This window comes from Podarcis filfolensis (genome assembly GCF_964270895.1).
Source record: "Podarcis filfolensis genome assembly, chromosome: 16".
Lineage (NCBI taxonomy): Eukaryota > Metazoa > Chordata > Lepidosauria > Squamata > Lacertidae > Podarcis > Podarcis filfolensis.
Window position 1 is genome coordinate 36,842,472 of NC_139620.1, and position 23,234 is coordinate 36,865,705.

A 23,234-nucleotide genomic window follows, 5' to 3' on the forward strand; every position below is an offset into this window, starting at 1 on the left:
TTATTATGATATTATAGCATTAGCTTTCACCCTGCAGCTGCTGTTGAACTACAACTCTCATGAGTCGTAGCAAGCATGACCAGGGATTATGGGAATTGTAGTTCAGCAGCAACTGAGGCTCAAAAATTCCCCCACACCTGAGTTAGATCAACATCAGCCCAGGTTTCCCACCAATTTCTTTAACAGATGTAGCAAATACACAAAAGCGAGCTTCTCTTGGCACAGCGTTGGAGTTCTTTTTTGTAAGACTAAAGAGCTCATAATGCAGATTAGCTTTCTGGTCAAAAAAACAGTTGCACTAACATTTTTTTAAAAACACACACGAACTAGGGACACTAAGTGAAAAAACACAGAGCATTCTTTTCAAAAGGGAGGGTTCTTTATATTAAATCCCCGTGACTATTCAAATAGGAGAATTTAAATACAGCTGGGAACTATGCACTCTGTTAATGCAAACACATTACAGCTGGGGAAAGACTTCACACACACACACACACACACACACACACACACACACACACATATATACAGAGAGAGAGTGAGAGTGATACCTCTGGTTATGTACTTAATTCGTTCTGGAGGTCTGTTCTTAACCTGAAACTGTTCTTAACCTGAAGCACCACTTTAGCTAATGGGGCCTCCCGCTGCTGCCGCGCTACCGGAGCACAATTTCTGTTCTCATCCTGAAGCAAAGTTCCTAACCCAAGGTACTATTTCTGGGTTAGTGGAGCCTGTAACCTGAAGCATATGTAACCTGAAGCGTATGTGACCCAAGGTACCACTGTGTGTGTGTGTGTGTGTGTGTGTGTGTGTGTGTGCGCGCACACACACACACACGTATTTTTATATAGTACAGATTAGGAGAATACAACTTGGTGCTCTCCAAATGCTTTGGGACTGCAGCTCCCATCATCACTGCTCTCTGGTCATGTAGGGTGGGCTGATAGAGGCTGAATTTCAACACCCCCTGAAGGTATCACGTTGGCCACCCCGGTAAGGCAACCCAATGGGTTTACAAAAACAACTCAGCAGCTTAAAGTGCACTCATTTTACAGTTTTCTCTTTAATAGATACAAACATCTGACACTTCCTTATACCTAGGAATGAAGGTCACTTACGGAGCATCGCTGTTCCAATTCCGCATTAGTTTTTCCAACTTAAAATTCACTTCTCTACATTTCCACATCAGTTTACAATTTTTTACAAAAAAGTCCTCATGAAAATTCATCTGCATTTCAGTGCAACGTTCTCCCCATGTACACGTTTGTGTGCAATTCTGTCTATAATGTTTTCCTTTTCTTTATGTTCTTAACTCCAAAACACAATTTTTAATGCACACTTGACCCTAGTATATGCAGTTTTGTACACATAACTTGAGAATTGCACATTTTGGAACATGGCCATGTTTAGGTCCTCGTGCTGTTTTGGAAACTGCAAATTAGGGAGATTCACTTTTAAATGTGAATTTAATTTCTGCCCCATCCCTATTTCTGGGTTCTCTCTTCATGTGTTTCTTTCACCCTCTGCTCCCCAATGTTGGATCTTTCTGAGGTAGAGAGCAAAAGAGCCCTTTCCAATCCTCAACCTTCCATTCTGGCTAATAACCTTTCTCTCTTCCTGAAGCTTTTGGGGGGGGGTAAGCAGGGAGTTCCAGCCCCTAAACCTCGGTTGCCTAAATTGACAGCAGTTCTCAAGATGAATGACGGATGCCAAGCTCCGCAAAAAGCAAACAGCCAGCTACAAATCCCCCCTTGCTTATGTTGTCCTTTTTGCAACTCTGGGAGATAATCTCTTTGGGAAAGATGTCACCGCAGACTCAACTCCCCCCCCCCAAAAAAATGTGGCGCCTTAACATCTTAGCATCGCTGTACATTCCTATCATAAATAACATCAACTCCCTTCTTTCCAATCAGGGGGAAAGGAAGCTTAAATCACCCACTGATGGGTTTATTACCAAACCCGCAAGGCGATAAGGACCTGAGACCAGCCCCTTGCACTTAAAATGGGGCATAAATCTCAGCTCCGCAGTCTGTTTTGAAAGGTCTTCAAAACTAGCAGGGGGCTGGGAGGTGGGGAGGTGCTTTTGTTGACAAAGCTTCCCTCCCCCCCCCAAAAAAAAGGGGAAGGGAGCCAAATGGCAGCATTGCCTGATCCCAATCCAGTGCTTTAGCCTCTGTCTGCCTTTCTCAGCCTGCCCTCAGCTGGTACTCATCTACCTACCTTCTTAAGAACATAAGAAGAGTCCTGTAGGATCAGGTCAACGGCCCACCTAGTCCAGCATCCTGTGCTCCCAGTGGGAAACCTGCAAACGTGACCCGAACGCAAGAGCGCTCTGCAGTTTCCAGCACCAGAGTCCAGTCCAGTGCAGTCCAGGTGGCTGTCAGGTTCCTCCTCCTTGGCCTCAGTGTTGTCCTTGTAGAACTCAACAGGGAGGAGGAGAACGGGGACCAAACTAGCATTAGTTGGCTCTGTCTGTCATTGGCTCCGGTGCCAGTTACTGTTAGGTCTCCCTGCCTTGCCCCCTACCAGTCTCAGCGGACAGCAACCCCCACTGTTCAGAACCTTCCTAGAAATTCAGGAGATATCATTCTGCCAACCCCATAGAAACGTAATGTGCCAAGTTCTGCAATGCCTCTAGTCCAGGCATGGGTGACTAGGGGGCTCTCTCAGCCGGAAAAGGATGTGCAAAAAGTACCGCTCTATTCTGCCTTGTTCAGACTACACCTGGTATACTGTGTCTAGTTTGGGGCACCACAATTTAAGAATGATATTGCAAGCTGGAACATGGGCAGAGGAGGGCAACCAAGATGATCACTGTCTGGAAACCATGCCTTATGCTTGAGAGAGCTGGATATGTTTAGCCTGGGAAAGAGGAGACTGAGAGGAGATATGATAGTTATCTTCAAATATCTAAAGGGCTGTCCCATGGAAGAGCAAGCTCTGGAGGGAAGGATCCGAACCAATAGCTTCAGGTTACAAGAAAGAAGATTCCGACTAAGCATCAGGAAGAACTTTCTGACAAGAAAGGCAATGTTTACAGTCATTACTCCACCTACTTTTGCTTCTGGCCCCTCCCATCGGAAAGCTGCCCAGAACGGAATGTGGCCCTCTGGCCCTCTGCTGTACAGCAACAGAAAACAAATCTTCTCTGCCATCTTTGCCAAAGCTGCTATTGTGTCTCCTCTTAAGCTTTCCTTTTCCAGGCTGGACATAAACTTCATGAAGCCCTTTAGACACTCAAGAAGCACTAGATATAAAACAAGCAGAAAGTGCCCAACTTTGCTTGGAAACTCAGAGAGAGAAAGAGAGATTTTTAATTTCATTTTTTTAAAAAATGCTGTTGGGTAAACAATAATATACAACCCTGCCCAATCTGGTAATAGCAGGGCAGTTTTTAAAAGCAAGCCTGCCATTTGGATCCACAGTGGTGCTTGATTGTATACAAACAGAGGCAAAAGCCTGCTCTCTTCAGTTCTAGGAACCGCTAGGCCAAATTCGGTCACGGTACCTTTAAGAGGCATTTGAATGCAGAGCGAACAGGCAAACAAACAACTTTCCAAAATATATAGTAGCAGTCTAGATAGAAGGTGGATAGATAATGATATGGTATAATCATCATCAGGTTGCTGACCACAGAGGGCTGATGGGGACCGGGTGCAAGAAGCAAAATGGGGGAAAAAACCAGGAGCAAAACCAGCCAAGCCAAGAATATTTTGAGAGTTGGAAGGAAAGAGAAAACAGAGCAAAAACCGGACAGCTTGTGACACTCTCACCTGAAGTGGTGAGAGACGTAGGCTTAATCAACACTTTTTAAGTGACAGGCAAACTGAAGGTGCAGTGAGTAATCTGGGTTGATGCTGGATTTAACATTGTGCTTTTAATATAAAAAAAAATCATAATATTCTGCAACGCACGCAGTATAATTATATTATGCTTGAAACAGCCCAGCCACTGAAACAAGAATAGCTCCCAATATTTTTCCATCAGTCAGATTTGGAAGAGAAGCCTTTAAAAAGGGAATATGAGATCTGCAGCAGAACTGCAAACAAATCATCTCTTGCAGGAAAAAGCTCTCTTCTCCCTCTGCAGAAATAGAGGAGGAAATATATTTAGCTAAACGTGACGTGCACTAGGATCAGATCCAACAACAAGCAGGTGATCCCCTGAATGTACAAATCAGCAGCACGCTTCCACGGGTGTTTAGAGAGACTTATTCAGTCCAAGAGCATCAAACGTCTCTCAAAGTTCTTTCTCCAGGGAAAAAGCTCAACACAGCGAAAGAAAAGTCATGGGATGTATAGCTTCTGTCTGAAGATGCAAGAACCCTGTTCAAAATGCACCGGGAGCCTTTTTTGACTGAATAAACCTGAATATATAGTTTTGCCTCAGCCAGAAAAATCACTGATACCCTGCTAGAGACCAAGGAAGCTGTTTATCCTATTGTCCATCAATGTTGTCTACTCTGACTGGTAGCATCTCTTCGGGGTTTCAGACAGACTCTTTCCCATCACCAGTTATCTAGACAAGACCATTAAAAAAAACACAGAGGGACTGAACCTGGGACCTGCATGCAAAACAGCTGCTCTACCACCGAGCTATTTCACTTCCTGTGGTCCCCAATTGCACTTCCCATGGTCTCCAATTACAGGCATGCCCTTCCCATGGTCTCAGATTACAGCCACTCATTAAACAAGGGCTATGAAGTTGGGAGCGTATCGTTTCAAGTTGGCTTGAGCCCCAGAGTCCCAAGCTCTAGAAGAAATGTGGGAGTGTGGACTGGAAGAGGCCAGAAGGCACCAGCAAGGACAAAAATATACCATAGTTTTCGCTCTATAAGACGCACCAGACCACAAGATGCACCTAGTTTTTGGAGGAGGAAAACAAGAAAAAAAATATTCTGAATCTCAGAAGCCAGAACAGTAAGAGCGATCGCTGCGCAGTGAAAGCACCAATCCCTCTTGCTGTTCTGGCTTCTGGGATAGCTGCGCAGCCTGCATTTGCTCCATAAGACGCACACACATTTCCCCCTACTTTTTAGGAGGGAAAAAGTGAGTCTTATAGAGCAAAAATACGGTATCTCCTTCCTGACCTACCTCTCTCCAAGCTGGTTCCAGCACTTTACAAGGAGAGGGCAGATTTGCATGCCTGTCGATACAATAATACGTCATCTTTTTTAAAAAAAACATGCTAAATAGCAGAGCTAGAGATATGAAACACAGGCAATTAGCCCCTTCATCCATTATTATCCCATAATTAATTCTGCAAAGTCCCCAGCAGAAGTAAAGGCCACATGCTTACATGTTCTTGACTATCACTGGGCTGCACCTTGGAGTGACGTCATGTCCAGATGTTGCGAATTAGGGCCAATTCAGAAGGGGACCGGGGTGCTTTGATGGAGAGCAGGGTGAGGCGTTGCCGGGGTAAGTATCCAGTCCACAAAGGCACCACCCTCATTGCATAGGCAGCAAGATTCTCAGAGAGAACGAGAGAAAAGTCTCTTCAAAGCCGTATCATCCCCAATCATAAAATGCACCAAATCCAATTTGGACACCATCGATTTTTTTATGTAACTATTTCAGAGCCCCAAGACCTGGAGAAGGGAATATTGATCAGCTAAAGAGTCAGATCTTGGCAAACAGCACTCCAAGACCAAGCTTGACAAATTGAAGATGATAATTAAAAATTGAAACACCATGGCAATGTGGACTTTTCCTACTATTTCTAGAGACCTTCAGCCAAAGACCTATCGGCTCAGCTTTAAAAAATAAATAAATGTGTAGGCAAGTCTCCCCCAGTTCCACCACCTCTCCTGGCTCTCTGTCCCCCTGGGTTGCAGTCTCCAAAGTGGGGTTAAAGGAATGCAGGCCTGGGGGCTGAATGGCTAGGGCTATGCATCCCCCAATCCCATATCCAGTTTGGGGCCCAATCCAACCCAGGACTCTCCAGTGCCAGCCAACCCGGGTCCAGGTCCTGAACCAAAGGAGATGCCTTGCACAGTATTTAATTGTGCAATAAACTTGAAATCAGAAGGAGAGGGGCGAGATGCACAGGGGCTACCTGAAAGCATTACCGTCTCGCTCTTGCCTCTCCTTGCTGCCTGGATCACCCTGCGTGGACCCAATTTGTGCTGCAGCGATCTGGGTCTGCCTCCTGGATGGAGCACAGTGTGCATGTATATACAAATATAAAGGAACACAGGAAGCCGATTTATACCAAGTTAGAGCATCGGTCCATCAAGCTCAGTATCGTTTGACTGGCAGTGGCTCTCCAGGATTTCAGACAGGTTCTCGCCCAGTCCTAGAAGTGGGCGGCAAGGGCAGAACCTGGGACCTTCCGCATGCAAGGCAGATGCTCCACCACTGAGCTACAGCCCGTCCCCTTAGAACCCTCCGAATTTTGTGTGCTAAAATATCACTGATGAAGTTAGCATTCAGTGCTTCACCCACTTTTCCCTCTGGCTAAGCATAACTTATAACGCATAAGGGGCAAAAAGTGGCCTTGCAGGCTTCTCTACATGGCCCTCACAGCTCTCCCCAGGCCACAACCTACCTGAGCTACCCCTCTCACAGGCCCTGCTGTGCACTCTTCTTGAGTGCTGTTGCCTGGGCAGAATGCATCCTTGAACTCTGATCATGCCTCTCGCTGGCCAGGACGGAGAACAGAGAGGAGTGAGGGTGTGTGCACAGAGACCAGCAGTAGGTGAAATTCATACTCATTCCTTCATCCACTTTTGTCTCTGTCTCTGCACCTAACCGCCCCCCCTCATGGGGGTGCCTCTCTGAAGGCTGCCCAGAGCCCCAGCTCTCACTGCAGGGCAGAAAATGGGGGTTCTTTGCACCATTTCTACCAAAAGCTTTAAGGCATAAGGAAGAGCAGTGCATAAGTCAGGTTGCAAGGCGCAGGTTCAACAGATATGTAAGAGCTAGGAGAGAATGCCATACCTTCCAACATTTCTCCAATGAAAATAGGGATGTTCTACTCCATTATTATTATTATTATTATTATTATTATTATTAATATCCCACCCATCTGACTGAGTTGCCCCAGGCTGGATCCAAACACATCAACAAAGCGTTTCAGGAAAACGCGTTGTAAACCTCAAAATGGGAAATCATGTTGGCGAAAGATGGAACTACACAGCACCATCTGGTGTCACAGTATTAGAATGTATATAAAACATGGCTTCCATCCTATCCAAAAACATAACAAAACATTAAAAACTTCCCTGTACAGGGCTGCCTTTGGGTATCTTCTAAAGCTTGTATAGTTACTTATCTCCTTGACATCTGATGGGAGGGCGTTCCACAGGGTGGGTGCAACTACCAAGAAGGCCCTCTGCCTGTGTAAGCGAAGATGTTGATCCAACAAGCAACACCCATCCCGAATATTCATTTTGAAGTGCAAGGGGCAGGCAGCTCTTTTCACAAGCCAGCGGCCTCTCCTTTGAATCATCTGTCTTTGAAAGGCTTGTTCACACTGCCACTGATGGCATGTGTCCTCAGATCAGGATCAGACTTATTCAAAGTCGCCTCCCTAGGAGGGAGGGATTGCTCCCTGGTAGGAGGCAGGGCAGGAGTCAGCTTCACTGCATGTGGTTTTAGGCTTGGGACACCGAAGGGTGGGGTGCTCTTCTGCAGCCTGCTTGGCCCCTTCCCGGGATCTGAACCTCCACCCCGAGCCTCAGGGTCCAGGGGTCCTGATCTGCCCTCCAACAGCATGCCAGGACCTGACCCAGGGTCATCCAGCTCCAACGCTCTGATCGCCTCCCAGCCCCCTTCCAAATCCAGCCAACTTCTCCAAGACATCTCCACAGGACTCATGGCTCCCAAAAGGAAATGCAGCCTTCTGGCTGAAAAGCAGTCCCCACCCCTGGTGTTGGTAAAAGAAGAGTCACACAACCCATCCAGCTTAGCTTTAGGGGAATAGTCCTGTAAAGTCTGATAGAACGGGCATGTGCCCGTGTGTAAATGGTCTGTGAGATTAACCAGCAATGCCTTAAATGGCACAGGATCGCAATACTTCAAGGACTGCCTCTCATTTAAACCTGCCCGGATCCTGTGATCATCAATTGAGGGCCATCTTCGTGTGCTTTCTCCACTAGAGGTCTGGAGGGTGGCAACATGAGAACGGGACTTTTCTGCAGTGGCTCTCTATTTGTGGAATGCACTCCCCAGTGAGGTTCGCCTGGTGCCTTCATTGTACACCTTTAGGCAAAAAGATTTCTCTTCTACCAGGCCTTTGGCTGATAAAACAATCTATGACTATTTAAACGTATTTGTGGGAGGAGGTTTATTGGGATTTTTTTGTTTTGTTATTACGTTGTGTATTTTGTGTTTTCATTTTGCATTTTTATGTTGCAAACCGCCCTGTGATCTTCGGATGAAGGCCAGTAAGTAAATTTATAAATAAAATAAACAAACAAACAAACAAACCTCATTGTCAATGTGCAACACACACTCCATTTTTCTGGCACTCCCTAGCAACAGTTTCCACTAGAGCAGAATTCCTGGTCCATATATGCTCATCCATGGGGCACTGCTACAAACGGTTTTGCCCCTCTGCAGGCTCTGGAATCTCCCACCAGGTCTACCCCACTGCTGCAACAAGCCTCTTCCAAAACCAGTTGGAAAGCGCGTGAGCAAACAGATTCCATTAAAACATCACCACCACCTGGCATGGCAACCAGAGTGCTGGTTCTCCAGAGCCCCAAGGGAATAGCCAAACAGAAAAGCAGCAGGAAAATGTCCTTCTTGTTGAGCTAAATCTGCAGCACAAAACCATTTTGAAAGTACGTTTCCATAAGCATAACTGCTTGGAGATGTACACCCACAAGCTATCTTCACCATGGTAGCTACCCACACCAGAGAAGATGGGGATGTCAGAGAAAAGATTGCTATAATGAGCTGGCAGGTGGTGTGTGTGTGTGTGTGTAGTATAGCTTGAAATGAAGTGGATCTGTTTGCTTTCAAACTGGGGAACTCAGCAAAGGTATGGAAGTGAACTGGGTTTGCTCATTCATTGACAGCTTAGCCTACCTCACAGGGTGGCTGTGAGGACAAAGAGGCATGGTCCTTGTTTGTAGCTCTGTTCTCCTTGGAAAAAGGTCTCTCTGTCTCAGATACTGTTTTATTTTATTTGTTTATTACATTTCTATCTCACCTTTCCTCCAAGGTGTCATATTAGTTATTCTCTCTCTCTCTCTCTCTCTCTCTCTCTCTCTCTCTCTCTCTCTCACACACACACACACACACACACACTTTATCCTCACCACAACAACCCTGTGAGGTAGGTCAGGCTGAGGGTGAGTCACTGGCCCAAGGTCACCCAGTGAGCTTCATGGCAGAGTGAGGATTTGAACCCTGGTGTCCCAGGTCCTACTCTGACCGCCACACCACACTGTTAGAGGGAGAACACAGAGTCCCTTTCTTCAAGGAGAACAGAGATATACTCAGGGGCTGCCCTCTCCATCCTCACAACCACCTTGTGAGGTCTGCTAGCTCAGACCCAAAGCTCCTTCTGGTCAGGTATCCTGCTTTTCACAGCAGCCAAATCAAAGCCCGCTTGAGGCTATCCTTGGCAGTCTCCTCTCTGAGACCCCCTGGTAGCAACAAGCAGTCACCATGCATTGGTCGGCACGTATCATGGCCACAAACTGAGAACTTTCAGTGTCATTGTTCTCTAGAAGCAGCACCTCAGAGGAGGAATCTGCCCACTCCCAAGTAGGGCAACCCACCTCAGATTATGTACTAGAATTCAGGGACAAGCAGCTGCCCTTAAGTCGCCATGCACCTTGATTTCCTCCAGTGCACAAAAAGGCACGGGGGAGCATCCCTCAACCAGGCCAACACTGCTCCAACATTCACCCCTGGGAAGAAGCCAGCAACTGAAGCTCAAGATCCCAGGCCCTTTATAATACAGCACTTGAAGCATGACGGAGACATTTCCAGGAGGTTCTCCTGGACAACGCTAAACTCCTGACAATCTCTCCAAACGGATTTTGAGGCATTAGGTCTCTTCTCATTGCTTCATGATCACTAGCCATGGTCCAAAACTCACACCAAGAACCTCTGGACCAAAACCTTCAGGGCCCTGAACCAGCACTCCTCCAAATCAGGACCTCCTAACTGCCTTACTTGGTGTCCTCTCAGCTGAGCAGACAACTACCTAGGACAGCAACATCCCTGATGGGTCAGGACCCTAGAACAGCCTCTCAAACTTGGGTTCCCTAGATGCTGTTGGACTACAACTCCCATCATTCCTAGCCACCACAGCCAGTGGTCAGGGATTATGGGAGCTGTAGTTCAAGAACATCTGGGGACCCAAGGTTGAGAAAGGCTGGTCTAGAGCAATGCTATTTTAGAGGAACTGTGGGGGATTAAAATTGTACTAGCTCACAGACGAAGACATTCAGTGTTCGTGGGCGAAGAGGCAGACTCAGAAGGGTCACCCATTTACAGTAGATGATGCCAGGGCACTGAACTTTGGCAACATGCCAACTCCTGGCCTGAACCAACTAGATGCCTCCTGGGAAGAATACCTTTGTCATTTGCTCACAGCCTCAGTAAAGACCAACAATGGGGACCTAGGGACCTCCAGACCAGCTCCCTTCATCTCTGAAATCTGGAAGGCTTCCCCAACCCAGAGGCTGACCTCCACTTCATACATTTGCCTCATTTTCCTTTCAACTCTTGGGACAAGTTTGATGCCCCCTAAGACTTTGTGGGGAAATTGAGTCCTTGTGTGTGTTTCCCTGCTTCAGTCTTCTTACAATCCCCTCCCTTCTCCCATCACCCCCAGTCACATCTATTTGGTTGGCCTGTGTCTCAACAAGGACCAGGCTACTACGGGTTTTGTTTCACTACGTTTCCCAGCAAGAGCTGATAAAACACCAGCCCAAGCACTCCACTGGGAGGAAGAAAAATGTAATTTGCGACTCGGGACCTGTGAATTTGCCAGGAGGATTTGTGATTAGAAAAAGTTTCCCCATGTGACGCTCTCGTTCTCACTCATTCACTCTTTTCACACACAGGGAGATACATGGTTGGTTTTGTCAGATAAGCAGAAATTGATATTTTTTATAAGCTGGGGGATGAAAATGGGAAGAAATTGCAGAAAGTTCCTTTTCCCAGAAGTAGGAAATCTGACCTCTTCCTTTGAGGAAGGGCCATAGCTCAGGGGTAAGAGCTTCTGTCCTGCATGCAGAATATCCCAGGTTCAATCCCAGGTTGGGCTGGGAAAGACTCATTGGCTGAATTCCTGAAGAGCCACTGCCAGTTAGTATTTCCTTGTGGATCAAAACTGGGTCACTGTCTTATCACACAATTATGGTTAACCCAGTAAATTTTGCTAGGTAAGTTCATCTAAAATTGTTGGCAGAGGGGAGGAACATGCTCAACTAGTTTCAAGCACATACTAGCCATAGAGGGAAAAAATGGATTACCAGCAAATGGTGTAAATCTATATCCCCATCTGCCCATAAAGAGAGTGCAACTGACAAGGCTGTTGAAAGCGCTAGACTTTATTGCCTTTGTACAGATCTGGCAAGGCTGACAGGATACAGAGGTTTTCCTGGTCACCATTTGCAGATTTCTTTAACGTCATGCAGTATCATCATAGCTTTCTTCTACAATACCAACAAGCACTTGTCAACAAGAGGCTTCGTATCTCTAAAAGTTAGCTGCAGTCAAGTCCCATTGATTTCAAATGTTAGTTCACACGTGATTCTTCTGATGACCTGCATGTGTGAAGGAACGGTCACAGTTAGCATGTTCACCGACACATTGCGTTGGATCCAAGTTAAGTCAGGCCCCATCTGCACTATACACATTAAAGCAGTAATGTACTGCTTTAAACAGTCGTGGGGAAGAATCCTGTGAACTGCAACTCGTCAAGGGTCCTGACAGTAGTTAAAGAAGGTCCAGTCATGACCGACTCTGGGGTTGCGGCGCTCATCTTGCTTTATTGGCCGAGGGAGCCAGCGTACAGCTTCCGGGTCATGTGGCCAGCATGACTAAGCCTCTTCTGGCGAACCAGAGCAGCGCACGGAAACGCCATTTACCTTCCCGCCAGAGCGGTACCTATTTATCTACTTGCACTTTTGATGTACTTTCAAACTGCTAGGTTGGCAGGAGCAGGGACCGAGCAACGGGAGCTCACCCCGTCGTGGGGATTCGAACCACCAACCTTCTGATCAGCAAGTCCTAGGCTCTGTGATTTAACCCACAGCACCACCCGCGTCCTCTGACAGTAGTTAGGAGACCCCTATTCACCTCACAGAGTTGCAATTCCCAGTCATTGACAGTGGCAGACTTTGGCAATCTTCGGTAATATGGTGCCCTGAGCAAAGCCAAAATATGGCACCCCAAAAATGGATCCTCTCAATTATGGATCATCTCAATTTTGTGCCCCCTCAATTCGGTGCCCTGTGCTGAGGAACCACCTGCACTGCCCTAAATCCAGCAACAGTCCTTGGGAAGAGGGATTGATCACTGAGCACTGTAGCTCTTTGAAGGCAACCAGGGCCTCCTAACTACACTCCAAACCCTTAACAAATCACAGATCTCAGCATTCTTTGGGGGAAGCCATGATTAACATTTCCTGTTGGTTCCACTGCAGCCTAACTAAGCTGAACTTAGTATTTACGTGAGAAGAGGTTTAGCGCACATATTTAGATGTCAGTCAGAAAGTGTGCAGTAAGCAATGTGTGTACATGTGTGAGCACTCTGCACGTACATCCTGTGAATATATGTAAACCAATCATTGCTGTGACTCATGTGGGCTGGATTGTGCTCTCAGCTGCTCTACTTTATCAATACATAGCTTCTGGAACCGCAAACAGGTACCACTTGCTTCTTAAAGAAAGAAAAATCTTCAGTGACCACGATGGCTAGATGCTTCCTTCAATTCAACAATGTTTGATCCATTCCAAAACAGAAGGAAACCACTGAAGTGGGGGAAGAGATTACTTAGGTTTGTCCAGGAGGCATGTGCATAAAAACTGGTGCAACACTTTCAGAACAAGCAAGCACGGATCTGTGCCTTTACTGAGGAGTCTGACGGGAGGCATGCAGCTTGCTAATAGAAAGCCCGCAGGTTTCTTTAAAAAGAGGGGCAGAGAGTCCCAAACTCAGTGTGAAGCAACACAGAAATAAATCACAGTTGCACCAAGATCCGAAGGGGAGGAAAAAGAGGAGGCAAGACTCAGTCTCCTCAAAAGGCTGCCAGCTAAGTTCGGCTCTCCCATCTTTTCTTTAGTGTCACTGTGGTTTTTTTTAACAATGCTGTTTAGGAAGCCGAGAAGCCCATTAGGCCTCAAACAACTTGATTGTGTTCAAGGAAGGCAGAAGGATGGCTCTCTCGCCACCCAACTTGGCTTCCGAGATTTTCGTCACGTTAAAGAGATGGGGGGGGGACTGTCAACATAGATCAGCAAACGTTTCGCCTCAGTAATTCTTTACAGGAAAAAAAGCAGCAACAACCACCTCCCGGCCAGCGCACTCTGCTCAGGAAGGCGACGCAATTCCACAGAGATATTAGGAAAGCAGGCTGTAAAGGCAAGGAATTGGGTGGGGGAAGATATACCCAGTATCAAGCACAAAACACAGCCTCTTGATCAACTTTGTCCTTTGCCACAGAAGGAGGAGAGAAGGAGAGAGAAGAAGGGAAGCAGCATTCATTAACTTTTTTTACAAATGCTTCGATCCAGAGTTACTGCACGGGAGAGAGAGAGTACAAAACTGAAGTAACAGGAAGGGGGGTGCAATATTATAATAACCCCTAAATCCCTTAATTTAATAAGGGGGGGGTTCCAGTCTGAGGAGGTTTCCCACTGCATCTCTGACTGAGTTGCCAGCTCTGTTTTCTTTTCCTTGATCACACGTATATTTTATTTATTGTAATTAAAAGAATTCACACGCATCTCAAAGTGACTTACAAACCTTTGAAGTACAGTGGTACCTTGGGTTACATACGCTTCAGGTTACATACGCTTCAGGTTACAGACTCCGTTAACCCAGAAATAGTACCTCTGGTTAATAGCTGTCAACTTACAGATTTGAAAATAAGGGACCAGCAGCCTTGCAAATAAGGGACCAGCAGCCAAAATAAGGGACCTGCAGCCTCACCTGTTCCAGGCACTCCAGTCTTCCTGTCCTCCTGCAGTCTGGTCAAACTCATGCTGTTAGCTTCGAGAACACTGTCCAACCAACTTTGTAACCAGAGGTTCAACTGAATAGAATCTGAATCACATGCACCACAAGGCCTATGCATCCTCAACTTAAGATGGCTCCCCGGCCTGGCTTTGCACTGCAAAGTTTGCAGCAGCACGTGCAACAAAATGGCGTCCAGCATTCAAAAAACCCCTCAGCTTGCATTAACTAGCCACACACAAGGCATGCAAGCTCCACCCCCCCAGTCGTTCTTAGACTTCTTATTGGGTGAGCAACACAGCCAAGCAACACAGCTGGAGCCTCCCTCCTCCCTGGCTGCCAGGGAGGGAGGGAGAGGAGCTGCTTCCTTTGAAATTTAAGGGACATTTAAGGGACATCCATCAATAAGGGACAGCAGCAGGACATGGCGCTGGAATAAGGGACTGTCCCTTCACATAAGGGACACTTGACAGCTATGGTTAAGAACTTTGCTTCAGGATGAGAACAGAAATCGTGCTCCAGTGGCGCAGCGGCAGCTGCAGGCCCCATTAGCTAAAGTGGTGCTTCAGGTTAAGAACAGTTTCAGGTTAAGAACGGACCTCCAGAACGAATTAAGTACTTAACCTGAGGTACCACTGTACACATTTTATTTTCAAACACAGATGGAAACACTGGGAAAGAAAAACCTTGGAGCAGTGGTTCTCAAACTTTTTTCCTTGGGCCACACTTTCAGAATAAATATTTGCTCGTGCCACACTGAATATTTTATTGATAAGAAATACATCGGGACACAAAAAGAAGCAACTCCTAGCAGTGCTTGATTTATAACATAGAACACAACTACTTTGTAATATGATCATGGGACATCCAGAAAGTTAAAAAAAATAATGAAGCTACATAAGACCAAGAATCATTCCCAAAATATAATTATGAATGAGCCCCTTACCTATGTACCTTAAATCTGTATACAAACTCAATGAGAGGCGTGAGCTTGCTTTTGCCAGGTAATCTCCTTTATTTTAGGTCTAATTTGAGACAAACAAACTCTCATCTCCTCATCAACACAAAGAATCCTTTCCCTTTTCTGACCTTTTGTATTTGTCAGAGTTTAAAATCCCTGTTCACAACAATATCTGGTGGAGAACTGTAGAAGACTAGGCAATGCTCTTGAAGAAAAGCATGGATACTGGTTCTGCCTGTATAAATAAATTGTTTTGATCCTATACTACACTACCCTGAAATGTTTACATGTTTCCTTGGTTGTCCTTGAATCTTCCTGCCACACTTGCCCTGCCCTCCTGCCACGCCAGTGTGGCGCACCACACCCTTTGAGAACCACTGCCTTAGAGCCATGCTCACAGGGCAAAGGCCTCACAACCATCTTCCCCCCCAAATCCTCAGGGCAACATCCATGGTTCTCCCACACTTACTCACCTCGGCCCTGCAAGGTGAGCTTCGAAGAGAGAGTGGCCCAGTGCCAGGCAATGAGCTTCACACCTGTGTCCAGGTGGGAGCCTGGCTCTCCCTCCCACACTCTTAATCGCTACCCCAAGTCAGAAGCACACCTGGAAGCAGCACACCTACAGGAGCCTCCTTTGAAGACCAGCTTCCTTATGTTTGTTTATTCAACAAAATCTATATATGCTTGATTGGTCTGACTCACTCTAAGGCAGCTTCCTATGTTCTCTGCCCAGGTGCTGATTTACACAAAGATGTGCAAGGCATCCCTACTTTTTTTGAGGGAGGAAAGGGCCATGGCTCAGCTGCAGGGACTTTCTGCATGCTAGGCAAACTCCAAGTTAGGAAGGAATCGTGTCTGAAACACTGCAGAGCTGCTGCCAGTCCGTGTGGGCAGTACTGAGCTAGATGAACCAAATGGCCTAACTCAAAAGAAGGCAGAGTCCAATGTTCCTATAGAGCAGGGTCCGGGGGCAGGCTTTCTCTGTGGTAGCTTCACGCCAACAAAATGACCTCCCCTCTGAGGTGTGCCTCACCACAACTTTGCTTTTCTTCCAGCAACAGGTGGAGATGGGCCTCTTTGTCCAGGATTTCATGGCGAATTGACACAGACACAGACACTGGATAGGAATCGCTTTGCTTTCGCCAGCAGGGGTTCCATTGATTTCTAGCTTAGTTGTGGAATTTGTTATTTCACTCCGAGGGTCATCTAGTCCAACCCCCTGCAATGCAGGAATCTTTTGCCCAATGTGGGGTTTGAACCCACAACCCCGAGATCACGCAGCAACATCTGGAGGGCCCAAGGTTCCCCACAGCTGCTATGGGGCACCTCAAAGCGGTTTACAATTATGCGCAGTGCTTTTTTTTCTTTTTAAAAAGAACGTTTAGGAGTACTCTCATTTTCCTACTCATATTGAAATACAGTCACACCTCGGGTTGATGTAGCTTCAGGTTAAGCATTTTCGGGTTGCGCTCCGCGGCGACCCGGAAGTAATGGAGTGCGTTACCTCTGGGTTTCGCTGCTCGCACATGTGCAAATGCTCAAAACGACGTCACGCGCATGCACGGAAGCGGCGAATCGCGATCCGCACAGATTGAGGTTGCGTTCGTTTCAGGATGCGAACGGGCTCCAGAACAGATCTCGTTCGCGTCCAGAGGTACCACTGTACTGCCCCTCAATGAGGCCAAACTTAGATTCACAAAATGTTTAGGGGTATGTGTACCCCTGCATCCCCCCAGAAAAAAGCACTGATATTTTGATCGAAATAAATGATAATAATAAAATGTCCAGTAGCACCTTAGAGACCAACTAAGGGAGATACTTTGATGTGTGTTTTTGGGTTGTTTGCTTTCCATCCAGGAACCTTTGGGTAAAGAGTAGATTATGCAGAGAGGGAGAGAGGGAAAGAGAAGGGAGATTAACTTATCTAGAAGATGTTTCAGACACAGAGCGCCTTGTGGTTCCCCAAGATTTTGTGAACCTTTACAATAAATGCAATGGAAGCCCTTCCATTGCCAGAGACTCAATATCATCTTTGCCCTCAATGCATACACACACAAAATACTCACATGGCATCAAAGTCACAGGCATGCACATACATACCCTCCCAAGGACCAAAACCACAATGATCAAAGCCTGCACACAAGCAACACTAAAAGCCATTCATCTCTCTTGGACCCCAGGATGAAAAGATACAAACAGGTGCAGCCCTGAAGCTACAGAAGAGCAAAACAAGGTTTCGCCTCCCCAGTGGGCAAGATCAATGGTCTATCAAGCTGAGAGTTTTCCAGGCTTCTGATAGTGGCTCAGTGTGGGCTGGGGGTTTCCTAAATTCTAAAAAAAATTGGGATGTGCAATGCTTTTACACTCTCTCAGAATTTGGCTGTAAGAGGTAATAAGTCATTGCTCTCAGAGGTGCCCATTGCCCTGTTTTTTGTTAATGAAGAAGGTGTGCTTCTGTTGTAAGAACACTTCTCCAGAAGATAAAAGTGCCTTATACTAACTACTCTGACTGGCAGAAGCTCTCCATGGTGCCAGGCAGATGGCCTTCCCCTTCTCCTGATATTCAAGCCTTTATTTAAAAACAAAAACAAAAAAATATTATTACATGTCAGAGATTGAACCTGTGACCTTCTGCATGCAAAGCACATGCTCTGCCGTTGAGCTATCTGCCTGCTGCATCATGTAATGTTGTGGCAAAGCAGGGAGACAAGGACACACTAATCCCCAATTAAATCAAACCAATAATCCCAGATCCCTTGCAGACAACCAGCTTATTGAGTATTTGTTTGCACGTTTGCAGGGAGGTTAGGCAATGTCGCCTATTTATTGAACATTCATTTTGATTTGTTAGCAGGGAGGTTAGCTTGATGTTGCATCAAGCTAAAGTTATCCCATACTGTTCCTTCACCACTTCGTTTATTGCAAAAAAAGCTGTTGGGGAGCAGGTTCCAAACCAGCTATGATTCTGGTTTCTGGAGCCTGATTTTGCCACACTGTGGCTGAATCCCACCAGAAAATAGCTATAGTCTTCAAGTGCCCCTTGCGTAGACAAAGCCAGCGCAATTTCTATATCAAAATCCATGCAGCTCCAATCCTCTCTTTTAGAAATAGCCTTCGCTAATAAAATCAGGGTGTAAAAACTGTTGGTATCTGTTTGACTATACAAAGTAAAGGAAAAGTAATAATGATTTTTTTAAAAAGCAGCGATGATTGAATATGTCAACATCAGATTCCCTGAATTCCTTTATTTTCTAATCTTCAGTTCAGTTCTTCACATTTTCTACATCAGTTTGCAATCTTGTTCTTTCAAGTCCTCATTAAAAACTTGATTGATTAGTGCAAATTCATCCTAATATGTGCATTTTTGTATGCAGATTTGCATACACATTTTTGCAAAGAAATTACCCCTAATAAATGCACATTTCCATTATTTTCATTGATATTCACATTTATAGGCACACTTTTATGGATTTTGTACACGTTACTTAGCTGGAGAAGTGCACTGAAAAAGTCAGAGAAGGGTGAGTTTTTATTGTTTCAGAAAGTGCAAATTAAATTTTTCTTCTACTAGACACAAACTAAATCAGATTTCTCCTCCATTCTTGTTTGAAAAGACCAAAACAAAACCCAAAAATAGCCTCCCTGCTCTGCAAAGAAACTCAGCAAAACACGAAAACTCTCAGATGCCAAACTCAAATAACAGTCATTGCGTTGAAAGATGTCATTGTAAACTCCAGTCCTCTGGGAATCGTCACCCACAACCTAGTGAACACAGTGGTGAAGCTGTGCATTACAACTGAGAGGGACTTGGAGACACGTATACACAAGAAAACCTGAACAATCACTTTGTGGATGGAGGGGTTTGCAGAGAAAGGGTAGTGAACAGGGAATGCACACTTCTGACCTCGTGCCCTGCCATTCCTGTTGGAAATTTGCAAGCCTAGAGAGGGCCCAGTTCAGAGAAAGCAGCAGCAGAGGTGGCCTGCCATGCTGCCTTGGGGTAAAGAGAAAGGAGATGGTATATTTTCCTTGCTGGGGAGTCTTCATATTTCTTTACCCCCACCCCAGAGAAGTTCCCAGACAGCAGCGCATTCTAGCCATTCTGCAGCACAGTTCAGAGACCTCACTGGGCACTTAGGATTGTGGGTTGCTAATCTGAGCCTTTGGCTTAACCCATCCCCACACCAAGCAGACACCTGAGTCCATTTGCAGCTTGGATGTGCATTTACTAAGAAGCCATCTCTGCTTCCACAGGACACGCGTCCAAGGAAATGGGCACAGGATTTCCACTGTAACAGAACAGAAGCATTGAAAGAATAAACCTGCAGCTGCACTTGTGCGCTGCGGCTCAGTGGTACAGCATCTAGGTCCCACATAGGGGTGGGAATGTCCCCTGCCTGAAACCCCAGAGTATTGTCCAGGACAAGACTGGACTGGACTGGATGGCCAATGGTCTGACTCCATATAAGGTAACTTCCTGTCATCAGAAAAAAACTTTTTGGCAGTAAGAACTGTTCAACCTTGGAAGGTGGTGGATCTTCATTGGAGGTTTTTAAGCAGAGGTTGGATGGATCTCTCATAGATGCTTTAGTTGACATTCCTGCATAGCAAGGGGTTGGACTAGAGAACCCTACAATTCTATGATTATTTCATATTCACCTCTGGTTGCTTTAAATCTTTTAAATTTGGATTGCAAAGCCAAGAGACTGTCATCGGCCTTTGGTTATGTCACCCCGAGTGGCTGGGGCAACCCAGCCAGATGGTTGGGGTACAAATAATAAAATTGTTGCTGCTGTTACTTTGTGAACATTCATGTTCATAATATCAGAGAATCACAGATTTGGAGAGTTGGGTATAGCTACATGCACACATGCACAAATAAAGATGGATGGACGTGTGCCTCTGCAGACATTCTCCATGGGTAAGAAAAGGTAACATGTCTCCAAGACCTGCCAATAAGACTGCACTCCTGACTAGGAAACGAGTCCTGCTGAACTCAACGGAGTTTTCTTCTGAGTAAACATGTTTGGGATAAGGCTGTCAACCAGGAATGTAGACCCTTAAGGCCAGAGTCAGCTTGCATAGTTCAGGATATTGTCTCCCAGGGTCAGCTGTCCCCAGCTGCAAAATGAGAACAGGTGTCACAAATCAAGACCTGCAAGGGTTACTCCACTGAAACCAGGAGAGGTTTGCTTCTGAGCAAACAGGGTCAAGACCAAGCGCCTTATAAAAAAATGTCACTGGAAAAGATGGTGAGCATCAAAAGAGTCTGACTATTCCTTCCTTGCCCTCACTCTATTCTCGGTTGGTTTTTTTCTTCTTCTTCTTCTTTAATCAAATCAGTGTGATTTAAAGGGGGAAATTTATAACAAGGTTGTCACCTTACACAGAAAGTCACCTAATGCCAAGTCAGAATCCTGGTCCATCTAGTTTAGCCTCGTCTACACTGGCTGGCAGCAGCTCTCCCCGGGTTTTGGACAGGGTCTCTCACAACCCTGTCTGGAGATTCCATTGACTGAACCTGGGATCTTCCATCATGCAAAGCCACAAGCCCTAGACCGGAGCATTTCTCGAAACCCAGGCTCGAACCAGGGACCTTTAGATCTTCAGCCTAACCCTCCCCCAGCTGAGCTATTTTGGCAGATGACACCTTATCCCCTGCACTTGTAAGAACAGCCTGTCAGGGAGGACAAAACTCTAGTCTGAAGCGGAACTCAGTGCACCTAGGCTAGCTTTATTTCCAAGAACAGTAGCCAGAGATGGGGAGAGCTTCACCTGTTGAATTTCTGCTTTGCCATATACGGGGGAGGTGGGAGTGGCACCCTTAATTGCCGGAGATATGAGATGAAGCTAAGGCAGCAATTTTCACACGTGTGGGTGGGAAGGAAGAGACAGACAGACATGACAACTGGGGAGCTAGCTGAGCATGGAAGCAATGGAGGTTCTGCATTCACCTTTCCGCTCTGCCCTTAGGCAAGAGAGCTTCTCATGGCCTCGGTCCACCATGTGTGATAGGGGGATAATAAAATTGACCCAACTTACAGGGGTTGTAAGCAAGATAAGCATCAACAACTAAGGCTCTTGGGACCTAGCTGAGATTCCTGCATTGCTGGGGGATGGACTAGATGACCCCCAGGATCCCTTCCAACTCTACAATCCTAGCATTATAATATAGTTGCATCGTGGCTTCACTTTCTGCAGAGAGCGGGATGTATCCAAGGCTACACATACTAAATCATAGAAATTAATGGACATGACTAACTTGGGTCCATTCATTTCACTGGGTCTACTTTGAGCAGAACTTAATTGGCTGGGGCCCCACTGTCTATTTCTGTATCACAAGGCTCTGACCTAGACGCGACTTTCAGACCTACCCTACATGAGAGAAAAAGATCATCTTTAGCATGTGCAGAGTGCATGCCCTCCTCTCACCAAAGGCAGCCTATTATATACCCAAGGACTTAGTTTGCTGGTTTGTGGGGAGTTTTTGGCATGCATCTCGCCTTTAAAAAGAAAAACACATACACATCGTCCAGTTCACTCCAAGGCATTATAAAATAAAACTTTGAAAGCCACACACAATTACTCTGGAAGGCAAAAAAAAAAATACACTCCATATTTGCAAAGTGCATTTTGCAGGTGGGGAAAAGATGACTAATGACTCCAAAAGGCAGACAGGCACACAGGCACACACACACACACGCCCACCAACACACCCCTTTCTCTTGCGTTCAGCTTTGCCTGCAAAGGAAAAAAAGACTTCTGGGGGGGGGGATTTAAAAAAGAACTTTCAGGTTAAGAGTCAAACTTTTTGCGCCTTACCTGCGCCGAGAAGGGCCCCGAGCGCCAACAGCAGAAAAAGGCCTTTGGAAAGCGTCGCTCCATGCCCAGGAGAAGTCATGGTGAGGTCTTCGCAAAGGCAGGCAAGCAGTTGCGAGAAAACGCTGCACGACGGCAAAACTCCTCCAAAAAAACCCCACCGCCACACCGGCAGGTCTTCCTGATTGCGGGGCGGGGCGGGGACCAATAAATATTTTATTTTATTTAAACCGTATTTCAGATTTGGGCTCTTTTTCAACCGGCAGGCATTTCTGGAGTCCGCCTTCCAACCTGCTTGCAGTCCATATAATCCAAAAACTACCTGTGCTTTTTTTAAAAGCGGGGGGAATGAGGGATTTGCTCAGCGGCTCCGAATCGAACCCAAGAAAGCGATTCGAGAGAGCGCTTTCCCCCCTTCACTCCTCGCTAGAAGAAGAAAAGTGGGGGGGGGGGCTGGGGAGGAGACGTGGAAGGTGAAATTAAATCCCAAAGGAAGCTTTCCCTTTAAAGAAATAAATAAAACCGTGAAAGCAGCAGCAGCAGCAAAAAGAGAGAGATAAAAATAGACTTCGATCTTTTGCTTCGAAGAATCGGGGTCCCGGTCAGGTGCGCTCCTCCGCTTGCACCCCTAAAATTCAAGCTGTGCCCCCTCCAGATCGCCTCCAAACATTTGGGGTTTCTTCTGCCGCCGCCGCCTCCTCCTCTTCCTCCGCCCTCCCCACCCCCCAAAATAAGCACACCACCACCCGGGCAGAGCTTCTCCTTACGACTCCGGAGCAGCTCCTTCTTGGCTGCAGCGGCGGCGGCGGCGGCGATCCGGATTGCCAGGCGCGCCGGGTCTTTAGCGCAGCTCGGCGCCGGCTGCCTCGCGGGGACTTTGCCCGATGCAACTGGTCGGCTGGCTCCTCCATGCCTCTCCCATTTTCCACGCACAGGCGCCCCCACTCCACCCCCAATTCCTCGCCCCCTTTAAAAATGCAATTAAATTACATTTAGGGGGGTGGGAATAAATGCCGGTGAAAGGCGCTCACAGCTTGGCTGCTGACTGATTCAAACTCCTCTCTCTCTCTCTCTTTTTCTCTCTCTCCTAAAAAGCCAGAGATGAGTGGGATGGCATGGAAAGGGGGGGGAGGAGGGGAAAGAGCTGCGATTGACAAACTATCTTAGCCAATCTCCTTGCCTGGGGGAGGACAGCCTGGAGGGATGGGGGGGGAGAGAGAGAGAGATGAAGGCTTGTCTAGGTTTCCCCTCCCCCCTTCCCTAAACCGGTCTCACATTTATTTTATTTTATTTTATTTCGGGGGGGG

The 23,234-nt window shown here is 46.5% G+C and overlaps 1 protein-coding gene across 2 annotated transcripts in view; it reads right to left on the reverse strand.

The window, feature by feature from the left end:
• TMEM132B (transmembrane protein 132B) overlaps positions 1 to 23,012 on the reverse strand; it is a 350,489-nt gene extending 327,477 nt beyond the window's left edge. Inside the window, exon 1 of one of the 2 annotated variants that reach the window (XM_083589855.1) lies at positions 21,931 to 23,012. In XM_083589855.1, the coding sequence (XP_083445981.1) occupies positions 21,931 to 22,009 (79 nt within the window). In that variant the 5' untranslated portion in view covers positions 22,010 to 23,012. The remainder of the gene's footprint in view (positions 1 to 21,930) is intronic. The other variant, XM_083589856.1, reaches the window with a different exon arrangement.
• Between the last annotated feature and the right edge of the window lie 222 nt (positions 23,013 to 23,234).